Here is a 16,147-nt window from a genome sequence, read left to right as displayed (position 1 = left end):
ACATATCGGACGTTCACCCATAGAAATAGAAAAAGAGTGTGGAAATATCCAGTGTTTTAAAGTATAAATCGATGCCTAACATCAAAAATGTATCAGAAATGGTTCCACATCTTGTTAGAATAATTGGTAGAGTTTAAGTCGGGTTCACGAGAATCAGCAGAACCAATCCTTGTCGATTCATATTCTAAAACACCAGACCGATGCACGGCTTGAAATTCCGCGTATCGGAGTCCCCGGGAAGAATGACGTAAATGACGCAAACCATTTAAATCACGACACGCCTCAATAATCCATCGTCACCCTGTATCGGAAATGGGTTTATAAAACAAAACTTTGTATCCGAGCAAAGTTTCAGATTTTTACCCAGCCGCAGTACTAGAGATTAATCCAGACAGGAAATTTAACCATTTATGGGACAGGCTTAGGGCTATCCTGAAACTAAGACCAAAGGTTTGAGGTCTTACAAGAAGAAGAAATACAGGCTCATAAAATTAACCAAAGGGAGGCTCCTGCTGCTGCTAAATGATCTGTTCCTAATTAATGAATTCTGCTCAAAGCTACATATAAAGTCACCGATTTCTACATGAAAAGTGGGCAATGAATCCAAAAGGTGGTGTCGCCTGTCTCTGCCTAGAATTTTATGAATTTGGAGCAGGATAATTGTTAGATGCGGCATCCGAATAATACTTTTTGGGCTGTACTGTGTAGTACGTACTGAATATGTGATGAAATACTATAACATGTAAAAATACACAGTCACACGCACAGAAAATAAGAGATGAGAGATTAAACATTCCAGAAAGGATAGTAACAGCCCCCTGATCAATATATTCTGGGGGGTACACGCTCTAAACGTTTCACCAAAGCTCATTACCTTTGTTTGCTGTCCCCCAGTGATGTCTTCTGTTCCCTTGTAGAGTTTATCTGTGTTAATTCTCTATAAAAGTTTCACAAGTAATTATTATTTATAATAATAATAATAATAATAATAATAATAATAAAAGTCATTGTGAAAATATACGGGCATGGAATGGATTTATCGTTAGTGCTGAATTATCTCATGGAACGTGTAATATGTTTCAGAGTTTACCTGTCGCCAAACTGGGGTAAAGTATAATCTGTTACCTAGTAGAGTCGGGGTAACTTTTTCTACCTTTTTTCAAATATTTTACTAATCAACTCACCTGCTGTAAACTGATTTAATATCAGGCGTTCAGGCTGAGCTTTAGGGTAACCTTTTTTTTTCCTGATCTGGTTCTAAATTACAACCATTCTTAAAAAAGAACTGCAGATCTGGACCTTTGTGTAGAGTTTCCAGCTTATTTCTAAAATCACAAACTAAACTATAGCTCCCATGACTCCCAGCCAGCCAGATAATGGGAAGCCTGCTTGCACAAGTCTCCTTCACCAGGTGTGTGATATTTTGGGTCACTTTCCCTGTTCAAACCCCACATTGAGCTGATGATGGCAATGCTAATGAAGTCCGTTCCTCTGTAGACTTTCATTGGTCAGAGTGTCTTGGTGGGTGATTAAGACTGAGCCATTCTATTGTTCCCCACAGGCATTATGATAAGGAGTTCGAGTGTTTAGTAGATCGGGGCTCAGATAACAGAGCGAGAATCATACAAATGGCTGATATGCAGCTGCCTGAAAGTATTATATTATTGGGGCAAAAACTACAAACTGGGGTAAAAAAAAGAAAACAGCAGAATCTTTGAAAATTTATTTTTATCCGATACTAATAAACATTTTGGGGGATTCCCCTTTAAGGTGAGAGACCCACTATCTGCCTACCCCAATAACTAAAAGTGATGTTGCTTATTTTTACAGGTTTTCACCAGATATGGGAAATGTTACACTTTCAATACCGATAAGAGGAAGCCGAAGGTGACCAGGCAGGGCGGGATGGGGAACGGACTGGAGATCATGCTGGACATCCAGCAGGAGGAATACTTACCCATCTGGAGAGAGACAAGTAAGACTGTGGGGGGCTCATTCATCAAAAAAATACAAGATTAACATAGAAACATAGAATATGCGGCCCCTTCTAGTCTGTAACGTCTCAAACATTGGTCTTGTCTTAGATTCTGGAGCCGTATATCTATCCTATGCATGTTTAATACCCTCACTGTATTACCCTCTACCACTTCTGCTGGGAGGCTGTTCTGCTTATCTACCACCCTCTCAGTGACAAGTAAAGTTTAATTAAATAGCATCCTGTTGGATCACAATTGCAACCACTGCAGGGATGTGGTCAAAGATCACAGATGTCCCAGCAACGCAAGAGTTAATGTATTTAATATTACTTTTGTTCCACTTTGGGTTTGCTGTTGAATTATTTAGTGTTGCGCATGTACGACCAGTGAAAGTAATTACCGTAACGCTAATTGTCCAGAAGCTGCCTCTGTGCATTAAAGAACCTAAATGGAACCGCAAGCTGGAACGAGACGGCCTCGTTGACCGGATCTGGTGCCATTTCTGTGTTTTGCAGATGAAACATCATTTGAAGCTGGCATCAGGGTGCAGATCCACAGCCAAGACGAGCCCCCTTATATCCACCAGCTGGGGTTCGGAGTGTCTCCGGGATTTCAGACGTTTGTCTCTTGCCAGGAGCAGAGGGTATGTATCGGGGTATCAGGAATGACATGAGAATTTGCTAAGGGGGCCCCAAAGCTGTGATTTGGTTTTGTGTACATTACATATACATATACATACACACACACACTATATGGACAAAAGTATTGGGACACCTGACATCACTTTCTAAATACAGAGACATTAATATGAAGTTGGTGCGTCCCAATACTTTTGTCCATATAGTGGTGCACAAAAAAAAGGTCCAAAAAAACACGGTTGGATGAGTTTGGTGGGAAGAACTTGACCGGCCGCACAGAGCCCTGACCTCAACCCCTTCAAACACATTTGGGATGAAACCCACCACAGATTGGGACCAAAAGCTATGTGGTTTATATGCGTAACGGGGCGAGAACGGAAGAGACTGAAAGCCTCGGGAACCGGGCGGACCGTCCTGCTTCAGTATTTAAAAAACTTGCGCCAAATTTCGAAACACAGATGAAGTTATTGGCCGCATTATAAAGACGCATAAATATTTCACATCGCAAACGGAGCATCTGTGTCCTTTCTATAAATGATGATTCCGCCCCCCGGGAGATACGTTTCTTCAGTTATTGTTCATTTTGCATATTGTTAAAATAATATTCATTTCTCGTTCGCCTCCTGATTGTAATAGCGAGTACAGATGGTCTATAAATGAAAGATAATACTCTGCGTATATAATAATACCTGCCCTCGGTATCACCCATTGTACAGCGCTTCGGAACCTGATAGCGTTATATAAATAAAAGATAAAAAAAGATCAATTTCTGTAGGATATAGTAAAATAAATATGAATAATGCTACATACCGGTTTGCTGCCTTTTTCCCCAGCTTACATACTTGCCCCAGCCGTGGGGTAACTGCAGAGCCAGCGTGCCGGGGGAGCAGTTTTTGCCGGGATACAACTCGTACAGTATCTCTGCGTGCCGCCTGCAGTGCGAGAAGGAGGCCGTGCTCAGAAGATGCGGATGCCGCATGGTTCACCTGCCGGGTAAAGCGTTACAACGCTAGCTCTGCCTTTAATATATACTTTATAGCAGCAAGAGATCCATATAGCCAAAGACCGTTCAAAAGCCCCAGTGATCAGCTGCGGGGCTGATACAGGCGTTTAGGTGTCTGTTACCTAAACGGCGCCAGGTATATTCTGCCCGCTTCTGTATTGAGATTCCAGTATTTGCCACCTTGGGCACTTTTTCCTGGATGCCCGTTACCGTCATCTGTTATTTACGATCATCTCTTCAGAGCATTGATATAAATATGTGGTTATCCTGGAGATGTTTGATGTTTTTGTGTATAAATTATGTTTTCTGACAGGCAATGAGACCATCTGCTCCCCCAATCTGTACGTCGGATGCGCCGACCATACCCTGGGTAAGAGTCTGGGTCCTGCTGACGGAATAAAATCTTGCCATTATATATAAATTATAACAAATTATATAATATATTTCTACACGCCTAGGGGCATCCTGGAGTGTGAAACCTGGCCCTGAATAAACCTTTTTGGACCCAATAATTGTGCTAATGCATTCTTTGTTAGAATTATTGATTACAAAATATGAATAAAACTGGCAAAAAAAAAAAAATAGCCATTCTTTATTTCAGTGCCTATTGATGATTTTCATCTTCTAAATTAAACAAGGAGAAATGTATCAATAAGTAGCAGAACTGGAAATATAGAATAATAATAATCTGTATAATAATAATAAATAATAATAATCTGTATAATAATAATAAATAATAATAATCTCTATAATAATAATAATATGATAAATACAGGTTCTGTTTTCACTCACGCTAAGAAAATATAAGCAGAAATAAATACACGCATCACAAGGCTCCTTTAAGAGTCGATCGTTTTGTGCATAAAACGTTTAACATTTAGTCAGATGAGAACGGGTACCAATCTGCTATTATGTAACAGCATGGAAAAGGCAGATACGGCAGCTTCATATCATTAGAAACATAGTATATTAACCAGTTAATGACCGGTGACTGCGTAGGACCACTAGGGATCTGGCCCCTAATCCCGTGTAAAGGTTCACTCTCATTCACCTCCGTGTCTCTCCTCAGACTCCTTGGTGGAGGACAGCGGCGACCGGTGCTCCTGCCCCACACCGTGTAACCTAACCCGTTACGGGAAAGAAATCTCCATGGTCCGGATTCCCAACAAGGGATCCGCTCGCTACCTGGCTCGGAAGTACAACAAGAACGAGACCTATATCAGGTAACATCTACCAAACGTCCAGATGTTCCCTGCTACTGTCCTCAGCGTTACATTTTCACAGTTAAATTATCATTTTCTCCCCTTTTTTACACACGAACCCCCCCCCCCCCACATGCCTGCACAGAAAGCGCTCGGAACTGTGAAAAAGGGAGATATTAGTTTTTTTTTCTTCTTTTCCCATCAAACAGAGAAAACTTTCTGATCCTGGATATATTCTTTGAAGCTCTGAACTATGGAACAATAGAACAAAAGAAAGCCTACGACTTGGCCAGCTTGCTCGGTGAGATTTGCAAACCTCTGTGTATCTTTAGATTATAAAAAGTACAGTTTGGTGGAAGATTTGTCGCCTGAGGCTTGAACGGATCCCACGTATGCCTGCTGGACCAGCCAAAGGGAGTAGAGAGGTTTATTCTCATAATGGGCAACCCGGGGACCTTCTGCCTGGTGGCTCTCATGGCCAGGAGTCCAGTAACATTTTCTTTTAACACTTGTACCATTGCTCATCCCATTCATCTCTTTCACCAGGGGACATCGGAGGACAGATGGGTCTTTTTATCGGTGCCAGTTTTCTTACCATCCTGGAAATTCTAGATTACCTGTATGAGGTGAGTATTAACCCTATATATTGTTATATAAGAGTGTGACTGTCTTCAGCTGATACATGAGTAACAAATAGAAGAAACAGTTTCAAATTATTGTTCTATTATAGACCAGCCAGACGACCGCGGGAATATCTCCTGCGATAGCAGTGTCCTTATTTGACATTTTCTAGATGAAATTCCCTTTCTGACTCATGTTTCAGGTGATACGAGATAAAGTTAACCGTGTTTTTAAGAGGAAACCTTCCCCAGCCAAGAAGCCAACTGAGAACATTGCAACACTTGTGATGGATGACCTGAAGGATCAGGTACGGGGTTCAGTGAGATCAGTTGGAAAGAAGAACATTAATGATGTAAAGAGACACAAATCAGGAGATCCCTCCGTAAAGGTCTGGGCCACCAATGTGTCAGAAAAGATTATAAGTAGAATATTATACAAAAAGTTATTTCCGAAGATGCATTGAGGCGGGATTTCAAAATCCAAACGCTCAGATTGTTTTCTTCTTTTATGTTTAGGGCTCCACTGAGGTACGAGGAAGGCATCCGGAGGGAGCCTATGCCACCACGATGCTCCCAAACCACCATAGGCATTACACCCATCATGGTGTATTTGAGGACTTTGCTTGCTAGATACCAGAATGACGGCGTTTAACCCACCACAACCCAATGAGATTCCTTGGTGGTAGTAAAGACAACATCTATGGATCGCACCCCGGCTCACAGTTACCCCCCAAGGAAACCCAAAACCCAAACATTGTTTAGCCCACAGAATGTTGATGGAGAGGACGCATTCACAATTATTTAAGGCCGGGAGAACGTGGGAAGACATTTCTCTGCAAATACAGTAACTCCTTTCTATGGTCTGTCTGTTACAGAAGAAAGCCGAAAGTCCACAAACCATAGAGAGGTGCGACGACTCATCTGTCTGGGACCCTTTCTGATCTGATCTCTTGGGGGGTCTAATGTGCTTCTCGTGGAAGATTAAAATGAGCAGATAGAATTTAAGGAAAATGTCCTTTTCAAAACAAAATGAGATGAGTTGATATTTTTTTATGAGAACAGTTATTGCGGGGTTAGAGGAAGAGATTGGGGCGGAATATTTGGTCTCAAAATTGGTCAGGTATAAGGGAGATTATTTTGAGACAATTTTGGTTTGGAGCAAATAAATCAGGTTGTGGTTGATCATCACATGACAAAAGCAGTTTAAATTTCTATGGATTCCTATGGAGTGCTGCCACGATATACAGCACAGGCACAATATCTCCAGATCGCTTGCAAATAACATTGTCAGGCACTCAAAGCACAGTGAGATAAAGCAACTAACCTAATATCCTATTAAAGCCAAATCCAATAAGGTGATCCTGGGTGGGTTTTCTTCTCTGGTATTTATCATCCAGTTTTGCACAGGACAAGCAGGACATAAAAGCCCCCGCGATCTGCCAGACTGTTTAAAACTGAATGCAGAAGAGTAGGACGGTCCCTGAAACTTTATCCATGGGAGGCAATGAATAAAGTATCCATAACTAACATATAAATCAATACACCTTTAATTAGTTTATTGCACAGTGTTCCGTGGACCCCAAACTAGATAGAAAAAAAAACTATTGTTTAATACAACATAGGTGTATAATATGCATGAAACCAACCACATGCCTGGGCTTGGTTGTCATTCAGGAATAGAGAATTCTGCAAGCAGACGAGAGAACCTTCTGTGTTTGGAAAGCTTCACCTGCGCTTAGACAGAGAACGCGAACCCAGAAAGTCGTTTTGCTGACACAATTTAGAGTAGAGGTTCGCTTGGAGTTCTTAGGTTCGCTTCAATGAATGATGAGTGTTCACTCGGCCGAACAAGCTTGCAAAATGAAGACATTTCATAGGGGTTAAAAAGCCAAGCCAACTGTTGTCCTGTCTGTCGTGGGACAGACCTGTGGGGGCAGTAGGTGGATCCACATGGAAACAATTAGACTTAATATAACCAGTCTTAATTATGGTGGAACATTGGCATTGAGAGGGTATGTTTGTTAAAGAAGCGTAGAAATAAATGTAGGGTCGGACAGCTCGATTGGATCTGATTGGGGTCTTGCATGTCTGGGAGGTAAGAAAAGGGACCCCGATACCCTCCAGCTGTGCGCCTCCTGCATGCCGTCCTATGATAGGCATTTAAATCCAGCAATTAACCAGTTAGGGAGGATAATGGTTGCCCAAATATGATTTCACGCATAAAGACACGAGGAACATACATCCAGGTCCATACATGAAGATGGTAGATGATGAACCTCATGGAAGGTCCTGTTAGAGGGACTGAGTAAATCTTACTCACTGACCCAAAACTCATTGTTATCCATAATTGGATTCCAAATGTAAGCATATCTAATCATATAGTACCATGTATTTATCATCACATTTTAATAATATTTAAGCATATCACCATTAAACACATATATTCTGATATATTTATATATTTATTCTTTTGGTAAAAGTCGCCATTTTTCACATAGATTTTGTTTTAAGATAAGAAGAGATTTCGTGTTATTGACTGGCCCCCGTGTTGCGGAGCAGGGACACGTCTGTTTATACCGCAGATAGAAAGAATATCCGTAACATTAAACGCTGGTCCGGAACCGGGGGTGGAAGAGAGAAAATGTGCCAACGCTTTTGGTAAGAAGTTCAGGGAGTATGTATGAAAATCCCAGCTTGTATCCTTTATCAAGATGGAAGGAGAAAGGACATGTGGCTGGGAGAAGCTTCCTTGGAGTCCTTCATGTTGGTTAGGGCCCAGGAACACCATGGTATGAGGTCATAGGATGGTTGATTTGAGAAAGGGAGAAGAAATCCAGAAAGGATGATGGGAATTCTTGCCCAAACCCGATATATAGCCCAGGTTACCCGTCCTGTGCTACAGTATAGGCAAACTCAGGCATTGTACAATGATATAGGTAGAGCAGAAAATTAGACGTGTACCCAGTGTGTCCATGAGGAGAGCCTCCCTAAACAACTCCCCAAATCCTCTCCTCCTGTTAGAAAGAAGTGTGGAGTCAGTACTGTCCTTCAATGTGGGTTAAAATTCTGCAGGTTTCATGTTTCTTCATTAACCCAGCACCCCAACCTTCAGGGGCGTCTCTTGCCTGTCAACGGTCACTGGGGGCTGAAAGAAAGATATTATCCGATTGTATAGTATTTTAATGTCAAGCATTAAAAATAAAAGGTATTTTTAAGCGTGGTGGTCTTTCATTTAAAGATGAAGCTCGTTCAAGTTTTTAGATCCACATCTAGATCAACGGAGCGACCGACAGGGTTGGTGCCTATCCTCACTTCAGCTCAAAAACAGTAAGATACAAAACATGCTGGTTTTATCTCGTAGACAGAAAAAATATGACAGATTTATAAATAAATACATTAATCCATGGCAGCTAAAAACATATTTTGTGAAAATGGAAAACATGCAACATTTAGAACAGTTTTTAAATTTGTACCAATTAACCCAAAAAGTCAGTTAAAAAAAAAACAGAATTAATTGAGTAATGGGTATAAAATATAATACTTTTGAAACTTCGCACATCTATGAGAGTTTATGCAAATCATTTTCTTGAGAACAAAAATCTTCTGCTAATACTTAAATTGGATTAGGGAAAAAGTAATCCAATTATTCCGTGGATTTAATTAAACAGAAAATGTTGCTTCAAAAGTAAACTCCAAACAATTGAAAGTCGGAAGGAACGGACTTCATCAGCATCGCCATAAAGCATCAGCTCAGTGTGGTGTTTGAGCAGAGAAAGCCACCCAGAATATCACATGACTGACAGCAATTACCATCAAGGTTCAAAACCAGTTGAATATTTTCAATATTTCCCGCGTACCCCTCTGCTCCCGCGCTGGACTTATTCCATATTAACCTTCACCTTATATTTCCGCGTCCCTAAAGCTTTCCTAGTCCCAAGGAGTCACCTCCTAAAACCTCCCATTAAAGAGCTTTCCAAATAATAATAAATAAAATATTTTCACAAGCAATTATTTTTAAAAATATATTTTCAAAACTAGCTTACTATATATTCACCCGAAGCAGACATTTAGAAAGAAAATTGTACAATTCAGACCTTCTAATGGGTTAAAATAAACACAGAATTTATGATAAAGTAGATTGTGTTCTGCGGACCATATGACAGCGACGTGATTACAGGAGATTATTGCAGAGATGGAAGCAGATAATTATAATGCCGTTTATTATCTCGGCGACAGCGTCTCAGGTTGTTTAGAAAATGTAAGCCCAGCAGGCAGGAATTGATGAGTAGGAAGACAGCAAGACCCCTAAATGTTCCTCGTTATGGGGTCAGCGCCTCTTTGGCACCCCAATCCTGATGCCCCTCTCTCCACCTTGATCCCCTCTCTCCTCCCCTGATGCCCATCTTTTCTAGGAGGTGAGAATGTTTGCTGGGTATGAGGGTATCGCAGGGTTCTACGGCCCTAAAAACCCTGATAATGTGTATAGAAACAGCTTTATAAATTAAACGGGGTAAATAAACCCCATTATTCTTCTTTTAAATACCCCCCTCAGTTACACAAATAGCTTTGGTCATTGGAAACAAAGACTACAGATTCAAATCGCTGTCGTATCGCCGTATGCTGGCAAGACCTCTCTGATCATGAAAAAGGGACTGTGTAGAAGGGGGTAAGATGGAACACACAACGGATCAGTCCTGATGGAAATGCTGGCTAAAGACCTCACTTTACCGATTACTCTTCAGTCCAGGAGTATTGCGTGAAGTGAATGGAAAACCAGCAAAGAGGCCGGAAAGCAAACTGCCCCCCCTCCCCCCGACTGCTCTGATGTAACATTTCAAATAAAAAGTATCCCCTTAAAAGAGACCCAGTGTCACTTTCTTTTGAAACCGAACAGGTATCATCGAGGTATAAAGGGGGATTCTGGGGTTGTTTTTTTTTTAGAAACCTTTTTTTTTATATTTTTTTTTAGAAAATACTGTAATTGTCATAATTTCTTTTCCAGTCATTTCAATTAAAACGATAAAGTGCCCATTATGTCATTTTCTCTGAAGATTCATTACCTTCCTGTTGTGTTGCGGATCCTGTTTAGAATTTCAATCACTTTTTCGGTGCATTAAACACCGAAGTTTTCATTAAGAAAACAGAACGGAGTCTAATGGAAAGGATGCGAAATATGTCTGGATTCTGACAAATTCAGTAAGTGCCGATCTTCAGAAGGGTCATGCGGGGTTAATAACCCAGGATCTTTGGAGACAAACTGGCGAGGAAAGTAAACCGATAGAAGAATCGTTCCCTTAGAGCGTGTGCTGCGTGCATGAGATCAGAGAGAGGGGATGTACGATGCAAAAATATTTCTCTACTTGAGCATAACCCCTAATGCTGTATACAGTAATATAACCCCCCAGCGCTGTATACAGTAATATAACCCCCCAGTGCTGTATACAGTAATATAACCCCCTAATGCTGTATACAGTAATATAACCCCCAGCGCTGTATACAGTAATATAACCCCCAGCGCTGTATACAGTAATATAACCCCCAGCGCTGTATACAGTAATATAACCCCCTAATGCTGTATACAGTAATATAACCCCCAGCGCTGTATACAGTAATAACCCCCAGCGCTGTTTACAGTAATATAACCCCCCAGCGCTGTATACAGTAATATAACCCCCCAGCGCTGTATACAGCAATATAACCCCCAGCGCTGTATACAGTAATATAACCCCCTAATGCTGTATACAGTAATATGACCCCCCAGCGCTGTATACAGTAATATAACCCCCCAGCACTGTATACAGTAATATAACCCCCAGCACTGCATACAGTAATATAACCCCCAGCGCTGTATACAGTAATATAACCCCCAGCGCTGTATACAGTAATATAACCCCCAGCGCTGTATACAGTAATATAACCCCAGTGCTGTATACAGTAATATAACCCCAGCACTGTATACAGTAATATAACCCCCCGCGCTGTATACAGTAATATAACCCCCCGCGCTGTATACAGTAATATAACCCCCAGTGCTGTATACAGTAATATAACCCCCAGCGCTGTATACAGTAATATAACCCCCAGCGCTGTATACAGTAATATAACCCCCAGCGCTGTATACAGTAATATAACCCCCAGCGCTGTATACAGTAATATAACCCCCCAGCGCTGTATACAGTAATATACCCCCCAGCGCTGTATACAGTAATAAAAACCCCAGCGCTGTATACAGTAATATAACCCCCTAGTGCTGTCTACAGTAATATAACCCCCCGTGCTGTATACAGTAATATAACCCCCTAATGCTGTATACAGTAATATAACCACCAGAACTGTATACAGTAATATAACCCCCAGCACTGTATGCAGTAATATAACCCCCATTGCTGTATACAGTAATATAACCCCCCAGCGCTGTTTACAGTAATATAACCCCCAGTGCTGTATACAGTAATATAACCCCCCAGCATTTTATACCGTGTTAACCCCTAGTGCTGTATACAGTAATACCCCCCCCCAGCGCTGTATACAGTAATGTCAATCAGCATTGACTAAAACCTGGTTTTATCTCATTTTGTTCCAATAAACTCCCTTTATCTGCAGACCTGGAGCCGCCGTTGCTGTCAGTCATGTGATATTTTGGGTGCCTTTCCCGGCTCAAACACCACACTGAGCTGATGCTTTATGGCGATGCTAATGAAGTCCGTTCCCTCATAGACTTTCATTAGTCAGAGAGTCATTCTATTGTTCCACACAGGCAGTATGATAAGCTAATATGCAGCTGCCTGAAAACATTATATTATGGGGCCAGAACTACAACTGTTTTTTAAAAAAACAAAACAGTACAAAACAGTAAAAACCTATTAATCTAAATAGTGAGAATTCCTCTAGTCTTGGGGCAAAGGGTTTTAGGTGCTAGAGAAGGACTCTCTTCTAAAGATGGACACTTGGGAGTAATAAAGCAGAATAATAATAATATAATATTTCTCATATATGCCAAAAAATCATCTTGTCTTGTTACTGATTTGTAGAAAGGTATTCGTGGAGCTTTATTGAGGGCCCCTCGCCGATCACCCCGAAGCCGCCATGACATCTTAAGAAAAGAGAGGCAGTCACAACACGGGAGTAAATCAAAGATACTGAGATAAAGCCAGAGGGCAGAAATAAAGCCAGAGGGCAGAAATAAAGTCAGAGGGCAGAAATAAAGTCAGAGGGCAGAAATAAAGTCAGAGGGCAGAAATGTCTCAAACATGCCCCCCTCAGGGTGGGCTGAAGATTTGCTGATGGTGGCAGGGCAGCTTTGGGGATTTAAGATGACTGATGATTTGAAATTGCTGCAGGATCGTAATGCCTCTGTCTCCCTTCTGGCTTTTCTTGGGTATGCAACCAGCAAGAAACCTTTAACCCTTTCACTGGGGCAAATGCATATCAAATATGTGCGCTGTATGCCCCTCAAGCACTGAGTATTAGACTTGTGCAAAAGGACCAAAAAAGGATTTGGATAAAACGCATATTTATGTAAAATAAAACGTAACAAATACAATGGGTTTGCTTTGGGTCACACACCTAATGCACAAAACAAGATGGGCGGTAGGAGTCCAAGCAGATGCTCAACGTGTGACTGCCATGAAGAGTTAGAGGGTTTTAAAGCTCCCTGCCCGATTCACTTGAAGGGATGACAGAGACATTTACCGAAAGTCGAACAGCTTTAATGAGACATATTATTGGATTTTGTACCAAACAGCTGGGGAAACCATAACAGGTATCTGAATATCCATAGGTGAATCATATGGGAATACCTGTATGCCATTAAATGGGAGACATACAGGTGTGAGGTTAATGCTACATAAGTAACCCAAATCCTGGTGCGCCCGCGCCACCTAGTGGCAGAATTCAAAATCACTATAAACACAATTCAAACGGAGATCAACAAATGCTCAGCGGGTCCTGTGACACGTAACGATAAATCAGACAGAGCCACACAGAGGTCCCGTTATACCAGCAAACCAAAAGCTGGGAATGAGCAGGGAACTGTGGCCGACTGGGTAAAGCTGATGGTTATGTTTTGGGCTCCTACCATAAGTGTTCTTGTAATTCCGCACATAGCCGGCAGGATGCTTAAAGTAATAAGACCTTCAGGCAGCATTTACTCGATGAACGGACCCTTCTAAACACCCAATACTCTAATTAAATGCACTGTATGAGTGCTAATAGCAGCAATATGAGTGTAACTAGAAAGTAACGGTAGAGAAAACCTGAAGCCTCTTCCTCGGCTGTTTTCAGAGCGATCATTGGAAGAACCCAAATGTTTTATTTCCTTTTTGATCCATTAGTTTTCAAACAACGAATTTCGATTCCTGCCTTTTCGGTTCGGACTGAATTCAGAAGGGTTTTTCCATTCGGAAACAAAATTCCTTGTCACTCACTTATGCTCTCTCATTCACACTCACTCTCATTCACTCTATCTCAATGTCTCCTCCAACCGGTTCTGCGTCTCCGTCTCCACAGCTCTACTTTCTCTGTTCATTTCTCTGCGGTGTGAGCTTCGTTAACCAGCCCTCCCATAGAGCGTCCACGCACACCATCGCCCCCGACTGGAAGCAGTCAGCGGAGACATTGAGACAGCGTGAGAGTGTGCAAGAGATCACGAGAGAGTGCGAGATCAACAAAAGAAACACAACGAAAATGAGAATTCTGAGCTTTCTGCTTCGTTTTCTTTTGTTGGGCTCCCTCCTTTAAAGTTATGTTTTATTCTAAGATTCTCAATTTTTTTGGTTTCACACCCAAAATCAATCTCTGCTCAGTAACAAAAGCAGTGTAAATTGTGTTTCCGTTAGTTACACAAACAAATAGCCGTAGCCCATTTAATCTGCATTATAGTCCTGGCTCCGGTCTGAGTGACCGTCCGGCGTTTTAGGATTCCCCGGTGAGCGCGGCTTACTTCTTCTTTCTCCATCGAGCTGGCACAAGATCTCGCCGTGGGATCAGCAAATTCTTGAAATACTGATGAATATTTTATCTCGGCAGACAAGAAACAGCCACAAATCTAATGCCTCCAATCTGGCTTCAGCAGACAGGCAATAAAAAAATTATTCTCATAAAAAAAAAGAACGTTGTTTCCTGCCAAACCTGCGCGGCCACTTATCACAGCAATGATATCGAAGCGCTTTATGGTTACCGATCAATGAAATCATTTCCAAATCCTAGACGTGAAACTGTATCGTTTGGACGGTTTTAGGGGTCATTTTCATTTCTGTCTCAGTACCGATCCGGAATTAACAATTATTGACTAAGTCGGCTATTAAAACAGAACATTCAGTAACTGGATGGGGTTTAATGACGTTCAAAAGCGCATTAGCGTTCCAGATCGCCATCGAGCCAACGCGGACCTTCTGATGTCCTGCAAACTCAGACGCTGGTTATTTTATTATATTATTATATTATTCTTATATATTCTAGTAAAACGCTCGTCGAGTCCGTTAGGAGATGTGACAGCGAGTGCAGCCAACTCCGGCCGAGACAAAAGCGAGGACGATTTCTACGTATGGATGAAAAGTTGATCTTAAAAAGTTTGGCACGAATTCTTCGCCAACTTATCATTCTATAATAACTTATATAGCGCCATCATACTCTGCAGCGATGTACAACGGGTAAACAAGACTGAGTAGTGAATCACATAACAATTTGGGCTTACAGAGACAAAACGCTCAAAAGAGCTTGCAATCTAGAAGGACATGGGGTATAATATACAAGTGGTGAACAGGCAAGCGTTTGAGGAGGACCAGCCAAAGCTGCATTTCTGTGTGAACGCTAAACAAACAACATTCGGACCTGGGAACCCTCCGGGTCAACACCAGAATCCTCGAGGTTGCAAAAGTGTGTGTGTGTGTGTGTGTGTGTGTGGGGGGGGGGGTAGTGTGAGGGTCTCAGTAATTATGGAGCGGGGGGCAAAAGTGTGTGTGGGGGGGTAGTGTGAGGGTCTCAGTAATTATGGAGTGGGGGGCAGTGTGAGGGTCTCAGTAGTTAGGGAGTGGGGGGCAGTGTGAGGGTCTCAGTAGCTAAGGAGTGGGGGGTAGTGTGAGGGTCTCAGTAGTTAGGGAGTGGGGGGGCAGTGTGAGGGTCTCAGTAGTTAAGGAGTGGGGGGCAGTGTGAGGGTCTCAGTAGTTAGGGGGCAGTGTGAGGGTCTCAGTAGCTAAGGAGTGGGGGGGCAGTGTGAGGGTCTAAGTAGTTAAGGAGTGGGGGGGGGTAGTGTGAGGGTCTCAGTAGTTAGGGAGTGGGGGGGCAGTGTGAGGGTCTCAGTAGTTAGGGAGTGGGGGGGCAGTGTGAGGGTCTCAGTAGTTAGGGAGTGGGGGGGCAGTGTGAGGGTCTCAGTAGTTAGGGAGTGGGGGGCAGTGTGAGGGCTTCAGGGTGGAACAGAAGGGACCAGGTTGTTAGGGCAGCACAGGAGGGGCCGGGGTATCGCAGGGAACGGACTGCAAGATGCCGAATTAACAAGCAGCGACCCTCCTCCCTACCCCTGAGCTATGCCCTTCTCCCCCGTAAATTCAATAAAATGTCGCCGACACAACATATAACCACGACACTCCCACAGCTCTCCGGACCACGTGATCACTGGAGTCACCTGACTTACTGACGTCAACAGGTCCTTGCGCTGCATGGGAACGAGCGGCTACCCCGAGCACGGCCAGCTCCTGTCACAGCAGCGGAA

General features: G+C 42.4%; 1 protein-coding gene across 1 annotated transcript in view; it reads left to right on the top strand.

Annotated features, from left to right (window-relative positions):
• Window positions 1-6,469, top strand: part of ASIC4 (acid sensing ion channel subunit family member 4) — a 73,319-nt gene extending 66,850 nt beyond the window's left edge. Inside the window, exons 2-10 of the mRNA XM_053471668.1 lie at window positions 1,831-1,975; window positions 2,492-2,619; window positions 3,448-3,607; window positions 3,931-3,987; window positions 4,687-4,840; window positions 5,029-5,120; window positions 5,366-5,445; window positions 5,643-5,747; window positions 5,956-6,469. Coding sequence (XP_053327643.1) covers window positions 1,831-1,975; window positions 2,492-2,619; window positions 3,448-3,607; window positions 3,931-3,987; window positions 4,687-4,840; window positions 5,029-5,120; window positions 5,366-5,445; window positions 5,643-5,747; window positions 5,956-6,069 — 1,035 coding nt within the window. The 3' untranslated portion in view covers window positions 6,070-6,469. The remainder of the gene's footprint in view (window positions 1-1,830; window positions 1,976-2,491; window positions 2,620-3,447; window positions 3,608-3,930; window positions 3,988-4,686; window positions 4,841-5,028; window positions 5,121-5,365; window positions 5,446-5,642; window positions 5,748-5,955) is intronic.
• The last annotated feature ends 9,678 nt before the right edge of the window (window positions 6,470-16,147 follow it).

This window comes from Spea bombifrons, chromosome 7 (assembly GCF_027358695.1).
Source record: "Spea bombifrons isolate aSpeBom1 chromosome 7, aSpeBom1.2.pri, whole genome shotgun sequence".
Taxonomy (NCBI): Eukaryota; Metazoa; Chordata; class Amphibia; order Anura; family Pelobatidae; genus Spea; species Spea bombifrons.
Note: the sequence above shows the minus strand (reverse complement) of the source record. Positions and strands in the feature narration are given on the sequence as shown.